Source organism: Chaetodon trifascialis, chromosome 4 (assembly GCF_039877785.1).
Source record: "Chaetodon trifascialis isolate fChaTrf1 chromosome 4, fChaTrf1.hap1, whole genome shotgun sequence".
Taxonomy (NCBI): domain Eukaryota; kingdom Metazoa; phylum Chordata; class Actinopteri; order Chaetodontiformes; family Chaetodontidae; genus Chaetodon; species Chaetodon trifascialis.
This window is the reverse complement of record NC_092059.1, coordinates 30884554-30896829: the sequence shown is the minus strand read 5'-3', so window position 1 is coordinate 30896829 and position 12276 is coordinate 30884554. Positions and strand designations below refer to the sequence as shown.

General features: G+C 43.0%; 1 protein-coding gene across 7 annotated transcripts in view; it reads left to right on the top strand.

Moving 5' to 3' along the window:
- Nucleotides 1-12276, top strand: part of nfic (nuclear factor I/C) — a 157225-nt gene that overhangs the window by 120245 nt on the left and 24704 nt on the right. For 5 of the 7 annotated variants that reach the window (XR_011602101.1, XR_011602102.1, XR_011602103.1 and 2 more), the window contains exons 11-12: nt 1641-1824; nt 4911-4999. Coding sequence is in view for 4 of the 7 variants with exons in the window: in XM_070960289.1 (XP_070816390.1) it covers nt 1641-1824; nt 4911-4999 (273 nt within the window). In the remaining 3 variants the exon portion in view is untranslated. The remainder of the gene's footprint in view (nt 1-1640; nt 1825-4910; nt 5000-12276) is intronic. The other 2 variants (XM_070960288.1, XM_070960285.1) reach the window with 1 other exon arrangement.

The window sequence follows — 12276 nt, the reverse complement described above, 5'->3', positions numbered from 1 at the left end:
CAGCCTTGGGTCAGCCACTCTGGGTGGGTTCCCGATCTTAGCAGCTGATTCATCTGTGCTGCCAGTCGTTCATGGAGTGCGGTTAGCTTATTGAGCCAATAGGCGTGGATCATGTCGGGCCCAGGTGCTGTCCAGCTCTTCATCTTAGACACTCTTTCTTGGTAATTTCTACTGGTTTCTACTACAGGCTACTGTGGTCTGTTTTCAATTCGAGCAACCACTTGGCATTGGTGTTATGCAATGCCTCCTTCTCCCAGACACTCTTCCAGTAGAGCTCAGTTTCAGACTTTGGTGGGTCTATCTGGGTCTTCTTACTACCTTGAAATTGAGAGTAGACCTTAGCTGGGTTGTTGGCTTCTCTGCTGTATCTCTTTAGGCGGGTAGCCAGAGCTGTGAGCCTCTGCTTGGCAGTCTCCAGAGCTTCATCTATGAACAGCTTGTTGTATCTCCTTGGCACTTCCTTCCTGATCTTTACACCTTTCTGTAGCTCAGTTAGTAAGCTAACCTCCCACCTTGTTGCCATGATCTTGCTCTCCAGTCTCCTCTTCCATGGAGGGTTCCCCTGCTCTTTCTGGCTACTGCTGTTCATCTTGTAGCCTAGCATGCACAGGATGACTGTTGCCACTGCATACATCAGCTGATTGCTCTTGGTGATGGTTTCTGTGGATATAGTCATCAGTGCCATGTTCACGTCTTCCAGTAGAGATTCATCTGGTACTTTGTGTCTTAGCCTTGGCAGGTAGGTAGTTGTGTGCCCCCAGGATTCTGTGATCTGTTCTCTCAGGTCAGCTGTCCTTGTGTTCAGGGTGTCTGTGCTTCTTGGGGTTTGGTATCCAATCTTGTTATTCGGGAATGCAGATGTCATCCCTGCACTGACCTGTCTTCCTGGCTCCCCCTTGCTGTAGCATCTTTGCACCATGGATGAGGCACATTGTACCTCATCAATCTCTAATTGTGACAGTAGGTTGTTCTCACGGATATTAGAGCACTGGCTCACAAGTTGCTTTGCAGTCCTCATGGATGTGGGGTTTCAAAGCATCCATAGGTCCCACATCCTCTTCATATACCCTCTCTCACTGGTGTTGCTGGTGTAGTAGCATTCCAGCAGAGTTTTGTTCTCTGTCCTACTCCATGTATGTCGTGTTCCAGTAGTCAACTACTCGTTAGGGTGTCCTGGTCCCCCAACACCTAACGCGGACCTTGTTGGACTGGGCAACGTCTGAGCCGGTATGGCTTTATCTGCTATTGTTGCTCTCATCCGAGGCATCCGTAGGCATCTAACTGCAAAGGGTCTTGCCTAAGGACCAACCTGGATATACTGTCCTAAGCGGGATTCGAACCCTGCCCTATAGATAGATAGATAGATAGATAGATAGATAGATAGATAGATAGATAGATAGATAGATAGATAGATAGATAGATAGATAGATAGTTTTTTTTTTTTTTTAGTTTAAGTTTGCATGACAATTACAAACATGGTGGAAAACTTAAACTTTAAAAATGCCTTTGACTTTGCAAATGAATGAAAACACGTATGGGCTGTGTTTTTAGGACGACACTGATCAACTGTGTAATTTATATTATTGGAGTATATGTTAAATATGAGTATATTTGGTTGTCTGCCTGTCTGACTTTTCTAGCTGAATGGCAACAACCAAGTTAAAGTGCCCAGTCACTACATCTCATCTCAAATGTTGGCACCCCCTGGACCAGCACCCTCCCTGGCTTCTCCCCCATCTTCCCTCCCCAGGCCAACACTGCCTGCAGAGTCAAAGGCCACTACCACCTCCTCTGATGGTGGAGGAAACTCCCCCACATCACCCAGTAAGTGTGACAGACATATACAGCATATATGTACATTACTTTCCGATCGATGTTCCAATAGAATATTTTACCATTTATAGTCCTATATTTATATCCAAATCTAGAAAAAAATTGAGATGGAAGAAAACACAAAAGGTTCACTTCAGGTGTAAAGGTTCCCAAGGGATATTTCAGACTGACTGTTTCAGAAATAACAAAGACAATGGTAACAGCAGCTCATGAGCAATAGTCGCAGCAGCTGAAATTTGTGTGACCCTGAATGAACTAGAAACATGAAACTCAACACCATAACCTGAAAAATATGCAAGTGTTTCCTAAGAAATAGGAGCCCAGTCATCCAAATGGTAGCACTGTATTTGGGGCTATTTACCAATAGAATGTGTTGCATTTTTTGTGTATTAACACCAAAATTGGTATATAGCATCAGGGGACAGAGATACACATTTCTGTTAGAAATGAGTAAAATCAATCAAAAAATATGAAAAAAAAAAAAAAAAACCCACAAGGGGCTGGGCTAAGCAGGAATATTGCTATAACTCATTAATAATGTGTCCAGTCATCATAAGCCCATGTGCATATCTTCAGGCCATGTTTGGGACTAGCCCTACTGAAGCATTTTGACCACGACCAATAGGGGGTCATACCAAAAATGAGTGCCTCAAAACCCAGTGGAGTTTCATGATTTCAGTGTGTCTGCTCAGGGGGCATGTACTAACCAAAATCTGAGGTGCCATATTGATTTTTGGAAGTGAACATTACCTATCATATATTTGCTTGGAACTCAAGACACTGCTGAGAAATTCTGATTAATCTCAATGAAGACATCCTGCACTACTCCTGAACAAACAGGGCTCTATTTTCGTCCCCACTGCTAGCAGGGCGCAGGGTGCACACCCCGCGCATTGGTATTTTCGTGCAGCGCAGGCAGGCGTACAGCGCACAGCGCACTTGGTATTTGGTAAACCGAGAAGCACAGAGGTACGCCAGGATGGGCGTTGCGGTGCAGTAGGGGGAGGTGTCGGCATAATCAGCCAGCGGATCTGGATTTTCGGTCCACGCTGGTGGCGTAAAAGTGCGCTGAAAGCTCACAACCCCAGACCTGGTCAACTCTGTGCGCCAGCGGCACACCGCTGGGCAAGTGGCATGCATAATGGTCACTCAGCCTGACCAAGTGCACACAGGTGAAACAGGGATGTCTGGTGATCTGTGACTCAAATTGCCTGGTGACAAATGTGTATGCCAATTTCCCCGGGTCAGCACATGACTCGTTCATCCTGGCAAATTCTAGCATCCCAACAGTCTTTCAGGGGGGACACCCCTCTGGATAGGTGGCTGCTAGGTGATAACAGCTATCCGCTGAAAACGTGGATGATGACGCCATATATCACACCTTCAACAAAACGGCAGCATGGTTTTAACAGTGTTTTCAGCAGTGCTCGGTCAGTCATCGAACGCACTTTTGGGGTTCTCAAAATGCGTTTTAGATGTCTGGACCGGACAGGTGGTTCATTAACATACAGCATACAGAGTGTCAGTGCATTCTTCGTGGCATGTTGCGTTTTACACAACATGGCTGTACAGCATGGATGTCACCATGAACTCACGGAGGACACATTAAAGGACTTAAGACGGAGAGAGGCTGAACTGCATGTGCCGTGTCAACTGGGAGAGCAGCAGAGCGCACGGGAGAGGAGGGAGCGCCTCGCCGCCCAGCTTTGTCATTAAGTGAGTATTTGCGGTTACATCAGTTCAAAAAACATCTGACGATCAATAACTTTCCACAGTAAACAGATAGACAGTATTGTATTGAAATAAATTTCAATCCTGGACCTCCCGGACCAGAACGTCAGTCTCCTCCTGGGAGAAGTTTGGGCATCGGACACTTTCCTGCGTGGGCTCAGTCATCCTTGAAACTTGCCATGCGCCTCTTTAAAGGTGAGGCGAGGAGCTGGTGTGATTGGTGAAGATTGGACTTGGTGTCAAACCCACTCCACGCCTTCTCCCCTCCCTCCTTCCGAGTTGCGCCGCTGGGTGGGACTGAGATGAGAAGGGGGAGTAGTTGCGCCAGCAGCTCAGTGCACGAAAATACCAAAGTCTGCACCACCATGCCCCATCGGCGAAGCGGACCTGACCTCTGCCGCGCCAGCTGTGCAATCGAAAATAGAGCCCACAGAGTTTTGCTCAAATCCAGTGAAAGGGGCAAATGGTGTAACTTTGAGTACACAGTATTGAAATATTGCAGGCTTTGTGATGATGAAACAGATGTGATTGGTCTCACTCTTTGTTTAAACAGAATTCACCTAGCTGAAGTGACTTTGCTCGGTTTGTTGAATTCAAAAACCTGCTCTTTGCTGCTCCTGCCTGTATGGTTTGGACTTGGAATCGTGGCTATGTTCTTTGAATTGGATGTTGTGACCTGTGTGTATTCAGGGCTTGATTTACTAAGAAAGCAGGCCAGTGAGCTTTGGACTGCGCTTTGGACTGACTTCACTCTGCAAGTGAAGTCGAGCTCAGTTGACACTGTGTAGTGGTAACTGCACATGAGAAAATGAGTCTTAATATTACAATATTTAGGACCACCTACATTATTGCTGGAGAAGTCAAACAAACCTCATGGGGAAATTAAATAAAATAAATAATCTAATTATATAATTATAAGTAATAATAGATTTAGATGGTTCCTATATCTTTAAATATAGCAATTGAAGCTGAGCCCAGGTTGCAGTCACATTAAAATATCCCCAATATCCTTGATATGCTTGTTTGTTGTGACGACCTTTAGAAATACAGATCACACAGTGTGTGTGTGTGTGTGTGTGTGTGTGTGTGTGTGTGTGTGTGTGTGTGTGTGTGTGTGTGTGTGTATTTAAAAAAAAAATGTTGAAGAATGAAAGTGAAATTAGAGACAGGATAAACCAGTGATTCAGTTCGGTAATTTTGATACATTCTCCTTTGTACCACCTTTGTGGACATATGGACAGATGTTGACAGATTTTATTAAAAATACTGCATCGTGCAACTTTACAAATAATATGGAATCATGAAAGACAGTATGAGACTGATGTTGTTAACGCAAACACCCTCAGCGTACTCGGCCCCTGGGACCCCCCCTGCCAATCGCACCTCCTTCGTTGGAGTCACCCCTCGAGACCCAGGTGGACTCTACCAAGCTCAGGTTAGTGTGGTTTATTTAACATTGTCAAGCTAAATTTAGGATGGGATACAGTTGACCCTTCAAACCCCCACCTATTTCACCATGCAAATACAGTAGTTTCAAAAGATGCTTCTATATGGTAAGGTTTCAGTATATCCACCTGAGACTTCTGTCACTCCAAAAAAATAAGATGCAAGAGATGAATAACATTGGTTTGTGATGCTCAAAACTTTATTTTATTATATTTTTAATGTAACAAAAGACAGTCAAAGAAATGCTATTGCATCGCAGTCAAATTTGGTCTCTCAGTTTGTGCTAAATTAGGAGGACTGAGCATGATTTGATGTATCCACTCTAGAGTAGACTCCAGACTTCGGCAGGTGGGTATATATGTCAGTAGGTAATTTAGGTATTTAGACACATAGCTACATAACGAGGAAAGCTTGATGTCCCATGTTTTGATTGTGTTGTTGCTACTGCTTTGCAGTGCCTCTGTTCCAGAAACAGCTCAGCCAGTACTCTTTAGAAGTCTGTGCTCTCTTTCATTGTCTCTCTCCCTGTCTGTCTCTGTGTATTTCTGAAGTTTGTCACAACTTAATATGTAGTGGGATATGTTCATAGAGGTTTGTTAAGACAACTAGGTTATTAGGGATATTTTCAGCTATGTAGTTGAAATCCAATCCCAGTTTCACGGAAACAGAAGAAAAAAATAATGTTGCAAACATCTTGTATGTTTGGTGAAACAGGATTAAAACTAAACTAAAAAATACCACAGAGCAGCTTCAATATGTTCAATCTGGTGACAAAACAAATGGCAAATTTGTGTTTGACAGAGCAGCAGTGCTTGCAGGTTCATTGCATGTCACACTCAGATGGGTGTAAAAGATCTTGATAGCTACCTATCTGTATGATTTCAGTTTTGAGGCATGGCAGACCAGTGTGGAAGAAGTAGTCAGGCCTTTATTTAAGTAAAAGTTGCAATACTACATGTCATGGTTTGGGTGGGAATAGGACTCAAGAGCAGACACAGACAGAAAATTGGGTAAAAGGAATTCATGTGAATTTGCAAGGTGGTAGCTTGTAGCAGGGAGATCCAGTGAACAGCAGGTGAGGCACGTGGTAAGAGGTGATTCACAGTTCAAGATACACAGGAGCGTAAAGTGCTCAGGTGGAGGAAGTACTTGCGTGGCGGGCATGTGGCGATTGAGGCACAGGTGGAGCAAGGTGGTAGGGGGTTGGAGGTGTGAGGGAGGCGGAGGCACGAGGCTGGGCAGCTTGGTGGCAGAGGCGCTGCGACTGGAGATGGATGCAGGCGAACTCACTTATCCGGGAGAAGCAAACAGAGACAGGAATAATTAGTCACTGGCGACAGAATACTAGAGAGGCAAACAGTGGAAAATAAGAGCACTAATAAACACTGATAATCTTGGCCGACTATACCACAGAGTAGTGGAAACAATCTGTTGATAAGTTAAGGTGAGTTCCAGCTGAGATGGAAGCCAGCTCCCAACACCTGTCCACAAAACACAAATTCAATTCAATTCAATTCAGTTTTTTTATTTGTATATTGGCAAATCACAACAGAAGTTGTCTCAGGACACTTTCCATATAGAACTGGCACAGACCAAGCTCTTTTATCTACAGAGAACCAACAATTCCCCCATGAGCAAGCACTTGGCGACAGTGGCGAGGAAAAACTTCCTTTTAACAGGCAGAAACTTCAGGCAGAACCAGGCTCTGAGGGGGCGGCCATCTGCCTGGACCGTTAGGTGACAGAGGGAGAGCAAGACAGACAGAGAGAAACAGACAGAGAGAGACAGACAGAAATGCAGTCAGAGAGAGAGAGACAGAGACAGAGAGAAATGACATGCAGACATGCAGTCACAGTAACAGTGACAGTGGATGTAATAACAGTAGTAGCAGTTGCAGTGGATGTCAGGCAGGGCCATGGCAGGAGACACAGCTTAATCCACAATCCAGATTCAGCCACTGTGGAACCTGCGAGACGACAAAGCACAGAGACTCCGGGGAAGGAGCTAAGTTAGTAACACACTGTGGTAGGACATGAAAGCGTGCAGATGGAGAGGGACAGAAGGACAGAGGAGCTCGGTGTATCTTTGGAGGTCCCCCAACAATCTAATCCTATAGCAGCATAACTAGGGGCTGGTCCAGGACCAGCCTGAGCCAGCCCTAACTATAAGCTTTATCAAAAAGGAAAGCTTTAAGCCTACTCTTAAATGTAGAGACAGTGTCTGCCTCCCAGACAAAGACTGGAAGATGGTTCCACAGGAGAGGAGCTTGATAGCTAAATGCTCTGACTCCTGCTCTGCTTTTTGAGACTTTAGGAACCATAAGTAGGCCTGCATTCTGGGAACGCAGTGTTCGAGTGGGGCAATAAGGTACTATGAGCTCTTTAAGATAAGAAGGTGCCTAGCCATTTATGGCTTTGTAGGTAAGGAGGAGAATTTTAAATTCTATTCTAAACTTTACAGGGAGCCAGTGCAGAGTGGCTAGTATTGGAGAAATATAATCTCTCTTCCTGGTTTTTGTCAGAACATGTGCTGCAGCATTCTGGATCAACTGGAGAATATTCAGCAACGAATTTGGGCAGCCTGATAGTAAGGAATTGCAATAATCCAGCCTGGAAGTTACGAATGCATGGACTAGTTTTTCTGCATCATTTTGAGACAAAATATGCCTGATTTTTGCAATATTACATAGGTGAAAAAAGGCAGTCGTTGAAATTTGTTTTACATGGGAGTGAAATGACATGTCAAAGATAACTCCCAGATTCTTTCCAGTGGTGCTGGAGGCCAGCGCAATGCCATCCATAACTGCTATGTCATCAGAAAGTGAGTTTCTAAGATGTTTAGGGCCTAGTACAATAACTTCAGTTTTGTCCGAGTTTAGCATCAGAAAATTGCAGGTCATCCAGGTCTTTATGTCCTGAAGACATGATTGTAGTCTAGTTAAGTGACTGGTTTCTTCCGGCTTCATTGATAAATATAGCTGGGTATCATCTGCATAGCAATGAATTTTTTTTGAGTGCTTCCTGATAATCTTACCTAAAGGAAGCATATATAAGGTGAATAGAATTGGTCCAAGCACAGAACCCTGCGGAACTCCATAGCTGACTTTAGTGAGCACAGAGGAGTCGTCATTAACGCGTACTGAGAGCAATCTGACAAGTAGGATTTAAACCAGCTTAGCGCAGTTCCCTTAATGCCAATGAAGTGTTCTAGTCTCTGCAATAGGATACCATGGTCAATGGTGTCAAATGCAGCACTAAGATCCAATAAGACTAGTACAGAGACAAATCCTTTATCAGATGCAATTAGAAGGTCTTTTATCAGTGCTGTCTATGATGCACTGACTGGAAATCCTCAAATAAACTATCATTGTTTACAAAGTCGCACAGCTGATTGGCGACTGCTTTCTCAAGAGTTTTTGAGAGAAAGGGAAGGTTGGATATTGGTCTACAGTTGGCTAAAACCCCTGGATCAAGGGTAGGCTTTTTGAGTAGCGCTTTTATCACAGCTACTTTAAAGGACTGTGGTACGTAGCCTGTTGATAAAGACAGATTGATCATGTCTAATACTGAAGAGTCAATTAAAGGTAATACTTCTTTAAACAGCTTAGTCGGGATAGGATCTAAAATACAGGTTGATGATTTTGATGATGAAATTATTGAAATTAGTTGGTGAAGGTCGACAGGAGTAAAACAGTATAAAACTGCGACAGACTGAGTAACAGTTTTTACGGTTTCTGTGTTTGAAGACAAAACAGTACCTGTTGATGGCAGGAGCCGATGAATTCTGTCTCTAATAGTTAGAATTTTATCATTAAAGAAGCTCATGAAGTCATTGCTGTTCAGAGCTAAAGGAATACGTGGTTTAACAGAATTATGGCTCTCTGTCAGCCTGGCTACAGTGCTGAAAAGAAACCCGGGATTGATTGGGATTAGTGCAGAGTAATAGGTTGCCCTGGTACTGCAGAGGGCTTTCCTGTATATTTTAAGGCTGTCTTGCCAGGCGAACCAAAATTCTTCCAAATTGGTAGAACGCCATTTCCTTTCTATTTTCCGTGAAGTTTGCTTTAATTTGCGGGTTTGAAGAGTATACCATAGAGCTAACCTCCTCTGTTTAATTTTCTTCTTTTTTAGGGGAGCAACAGAGTCAAATCAAATCAAATCAAATCAAACTTTATTTATATAGCACTTTTCATACATATTAAAATGTAACACAAAGTGCTTCACAGGATTTAAAAACAATAGAAATCAAAATAAAGCAACAATAAAAACCCATCCCTCCCACCCTCCGTATGTACAAGCACCCACCCTCAACTACATGCATACACACACGCACACATGCGCACATACACGCACACACACACACACACACACACACACACACACATTCTTACTGCAGACGATGGCAGGGGTAACGAGACATGGCACGGCACTAATGACTGAGGAAAAGGCCACCTTTGGGGTCGTCCACACCGAGAGACAGACCGGTGGACCCCACACCAAGGTAGGGAGTCCCCCAACCAGCCGGGCCAAGAGGGCCCGAGGACAGCCCCCCCTGCAACAGATCAGACACATCTCTCAGTGTGGAGGACCCGCCGAGGAAACACTGGAATTAAAAAATAAATAAATAGATCAATAAATAAATAAATAAGTTGAAAAAATAAATAAATAAATAAACATTTAAAAGAAGAAAAGTTCATAAGACAATAAGTAAAGTAGATAAAATAGAGTAAAATAATACAATATATAAAACATGAACATCGAATGAAATGAGATGAGTAAAGGAATAAAAGGAATAAATAGTAAATAAACTATAAATGAAAGCTATAGATAAACTATAAATAAACTGAGTAAATGAAATAAATAGGAAATAGTCATGTCGTTAAAACATACAACTAAAATATGATAAGATAAGAAGCCTGATTAAAGGAATGAGATAAATCAGACATATCAATTAAAAGCCTGATTTAAAAAAATGAGTCTTGAGCCTCTTTTTAAAAACATCACCGGTCTCTGCGGCCCTGAGGTTCTCCGGCAGTCATTATGGCCCACAGTCGGGGGCCATAATGACTAAAAGCCGCCTCCCTGTGTGTTTTAGTTCTTACTTTTGGTATGGTTAAGAGGCCGGAGCCGGAGGACCTCAGGGTCCACGAGGGTTGATATGTTAAAAGAAGGTCAGATAAATAAGAAGGCCTGAGACCGTTAAGACATTTGAAAACTAATAAAAGAACCTTAAAATCTATCCTGAAACGCACGGGGAGCCAATGCAGCGATTTTAAAACTGGTGTAATGTGCTCCCGCCCTCTGGTCCTCATCAGCACGCGAGGGGCTGAGTTCTGTAGTAGTTGAAAATTTGAAGTACTCTTTTTGGGAAGACCAGAAAGCAGGGCATTACAATAATCTAAGCGACAAGAGATAAAAGCATGCATCAGCACCTCCGTGCTGGCCTGAGAGAGAAACGGGCGGACTCTGGCTATATTCTTAAGATGGTAAAAACCTATCTTTGTTATGTTTTTGATGTGTGGAATAAAAGTAAGCTCAGAGTCAAAAATCACGCCCAGACTTTTTACAGAATGTGTTGGTTTAAGATCTTTTAGTTTTGGTAAAAGTTTCTCTCTCTGGCCTTCAGGACCAATGACTAAGACCTCTGTTTTGTCCTGATTGAGCTGAAGGAAATTTTCTGCCATCCATGACTTGATGTCTAAAATACAGTTAAAAAGGGCATCAATAGGCCCTGTGTCATCAGGAGAGACGGCAATGTACAGTTGCGTATCATCAGCATAACTATGGAAGCTGATGCCATGCCTCCTGATGACGTCCCCGAGGGGTAGCATGTACAGATTAAAAAGAGTTGGACCTAAAATTGACCCCTGGGGAACCCCACACTTGATCTCATGGGTACCTGAGGAACATGCATCCCAACTTACAAAGAAGTGTCGGTCAGTGAGGTATGAGACGAACTAGTTAAAAGCAGTACCTGAGAGGCCGACCAGGTGCCTCAGTCTGTTTAATAAAATTTGATGGTCTACTGTATCGAAGGCGGCAGTTAGATCCAGTAGTACCAAGACTGTGAGCTTGTGTTTATCTAAGTTGCACCTGATATCATTTAAAATCTTTAATAGGGCTGTCTCGGTACTGTGGTTCATCCTAAAACCAGACTGATACCTTTCTAGGATGTTCTTTTTGTTTAAAAAAAACATTTACTTGGTTAAAAACCAGTTTTTCTAAAATTTTACTCAAAAAAGGTAAGTTGGATACAGGTCGATAGTTATTAAGAATATTGGGATCTAAATTGCTCTTCTTCAGAAGGGGCTTCACCACCGCCGTTTTAAAGCAGGCGGGGAAGACACCGGTCTGAAGAAAGCAATTCACCATGTATAACAGCTGTTCCTCAAAGAACCCATAGATCGTTTTAAAAAACGGTGTGGGAATTGGGTCTAAAAGGCAGGTTGTGGGGTTTACCTGGGAGAAAAGTGTCCTTGCGTCAACCAGGGCAAAACTCTCCAGTGTTTCCTCAGGTAAAACCTGTGATCCAGATGTATTGGTAGTTAAAACCTGTTGTGATAAAAGACTGGATCTGATGTTATCAATTTTGTGCCTGAAGTGGTCTGCAAAGTCTTCACACAAGGTATTTGTTATTGTCTTATGAGAGCTGTTAAAATTACTGTTTATTAAAAGATCAATTGTGGAGAAGAGAAATTTGGGATTATTTTTATGGTCAGAGATTAGTTTTTTGAAGTGAGAAATCCTTGCCTGTTTAATGGTGTTATTGTAAGTTTTGAGGTGATGACGTAAAATTTCATGGTGGACTGTCAGCTTTGATTTTCTCCATTTCCTCTCAGCACTCCTGCAGTTTCTTTTCAGATGCCTAATATCTTCATTTATCCACGGAGGTGTAGGTTTTTTCTTAATTGTTTTTGTTAAGAGCAGAGCCACTGAGTCCAGCGTTGACTTCAGATTAATGTTAAAATTGTCAACGATAAAATCACAGGGTGCTGGTAAAATCTCTGCAGGAGTGCTCTGTAAAATCTGGATAAAATTTGCAGCCACTTCAGGAGTTAGGTAGCGTTTCCTCACTGTTCTCACTGGTGCCTCCCGCTGAATAAAAGTGTCATACGCAATGAACCTGTAGCACGATCAACCAGGTAGTCAATCTGGGAGGGACTAACGTTAGCATAGGAATCCTCTGTTGTATTGAGACATAGCATTGAATTAAATACTGATGGGATCATATCCTTAAATTTAGCTACAGCACTATCAGACAGGAGTC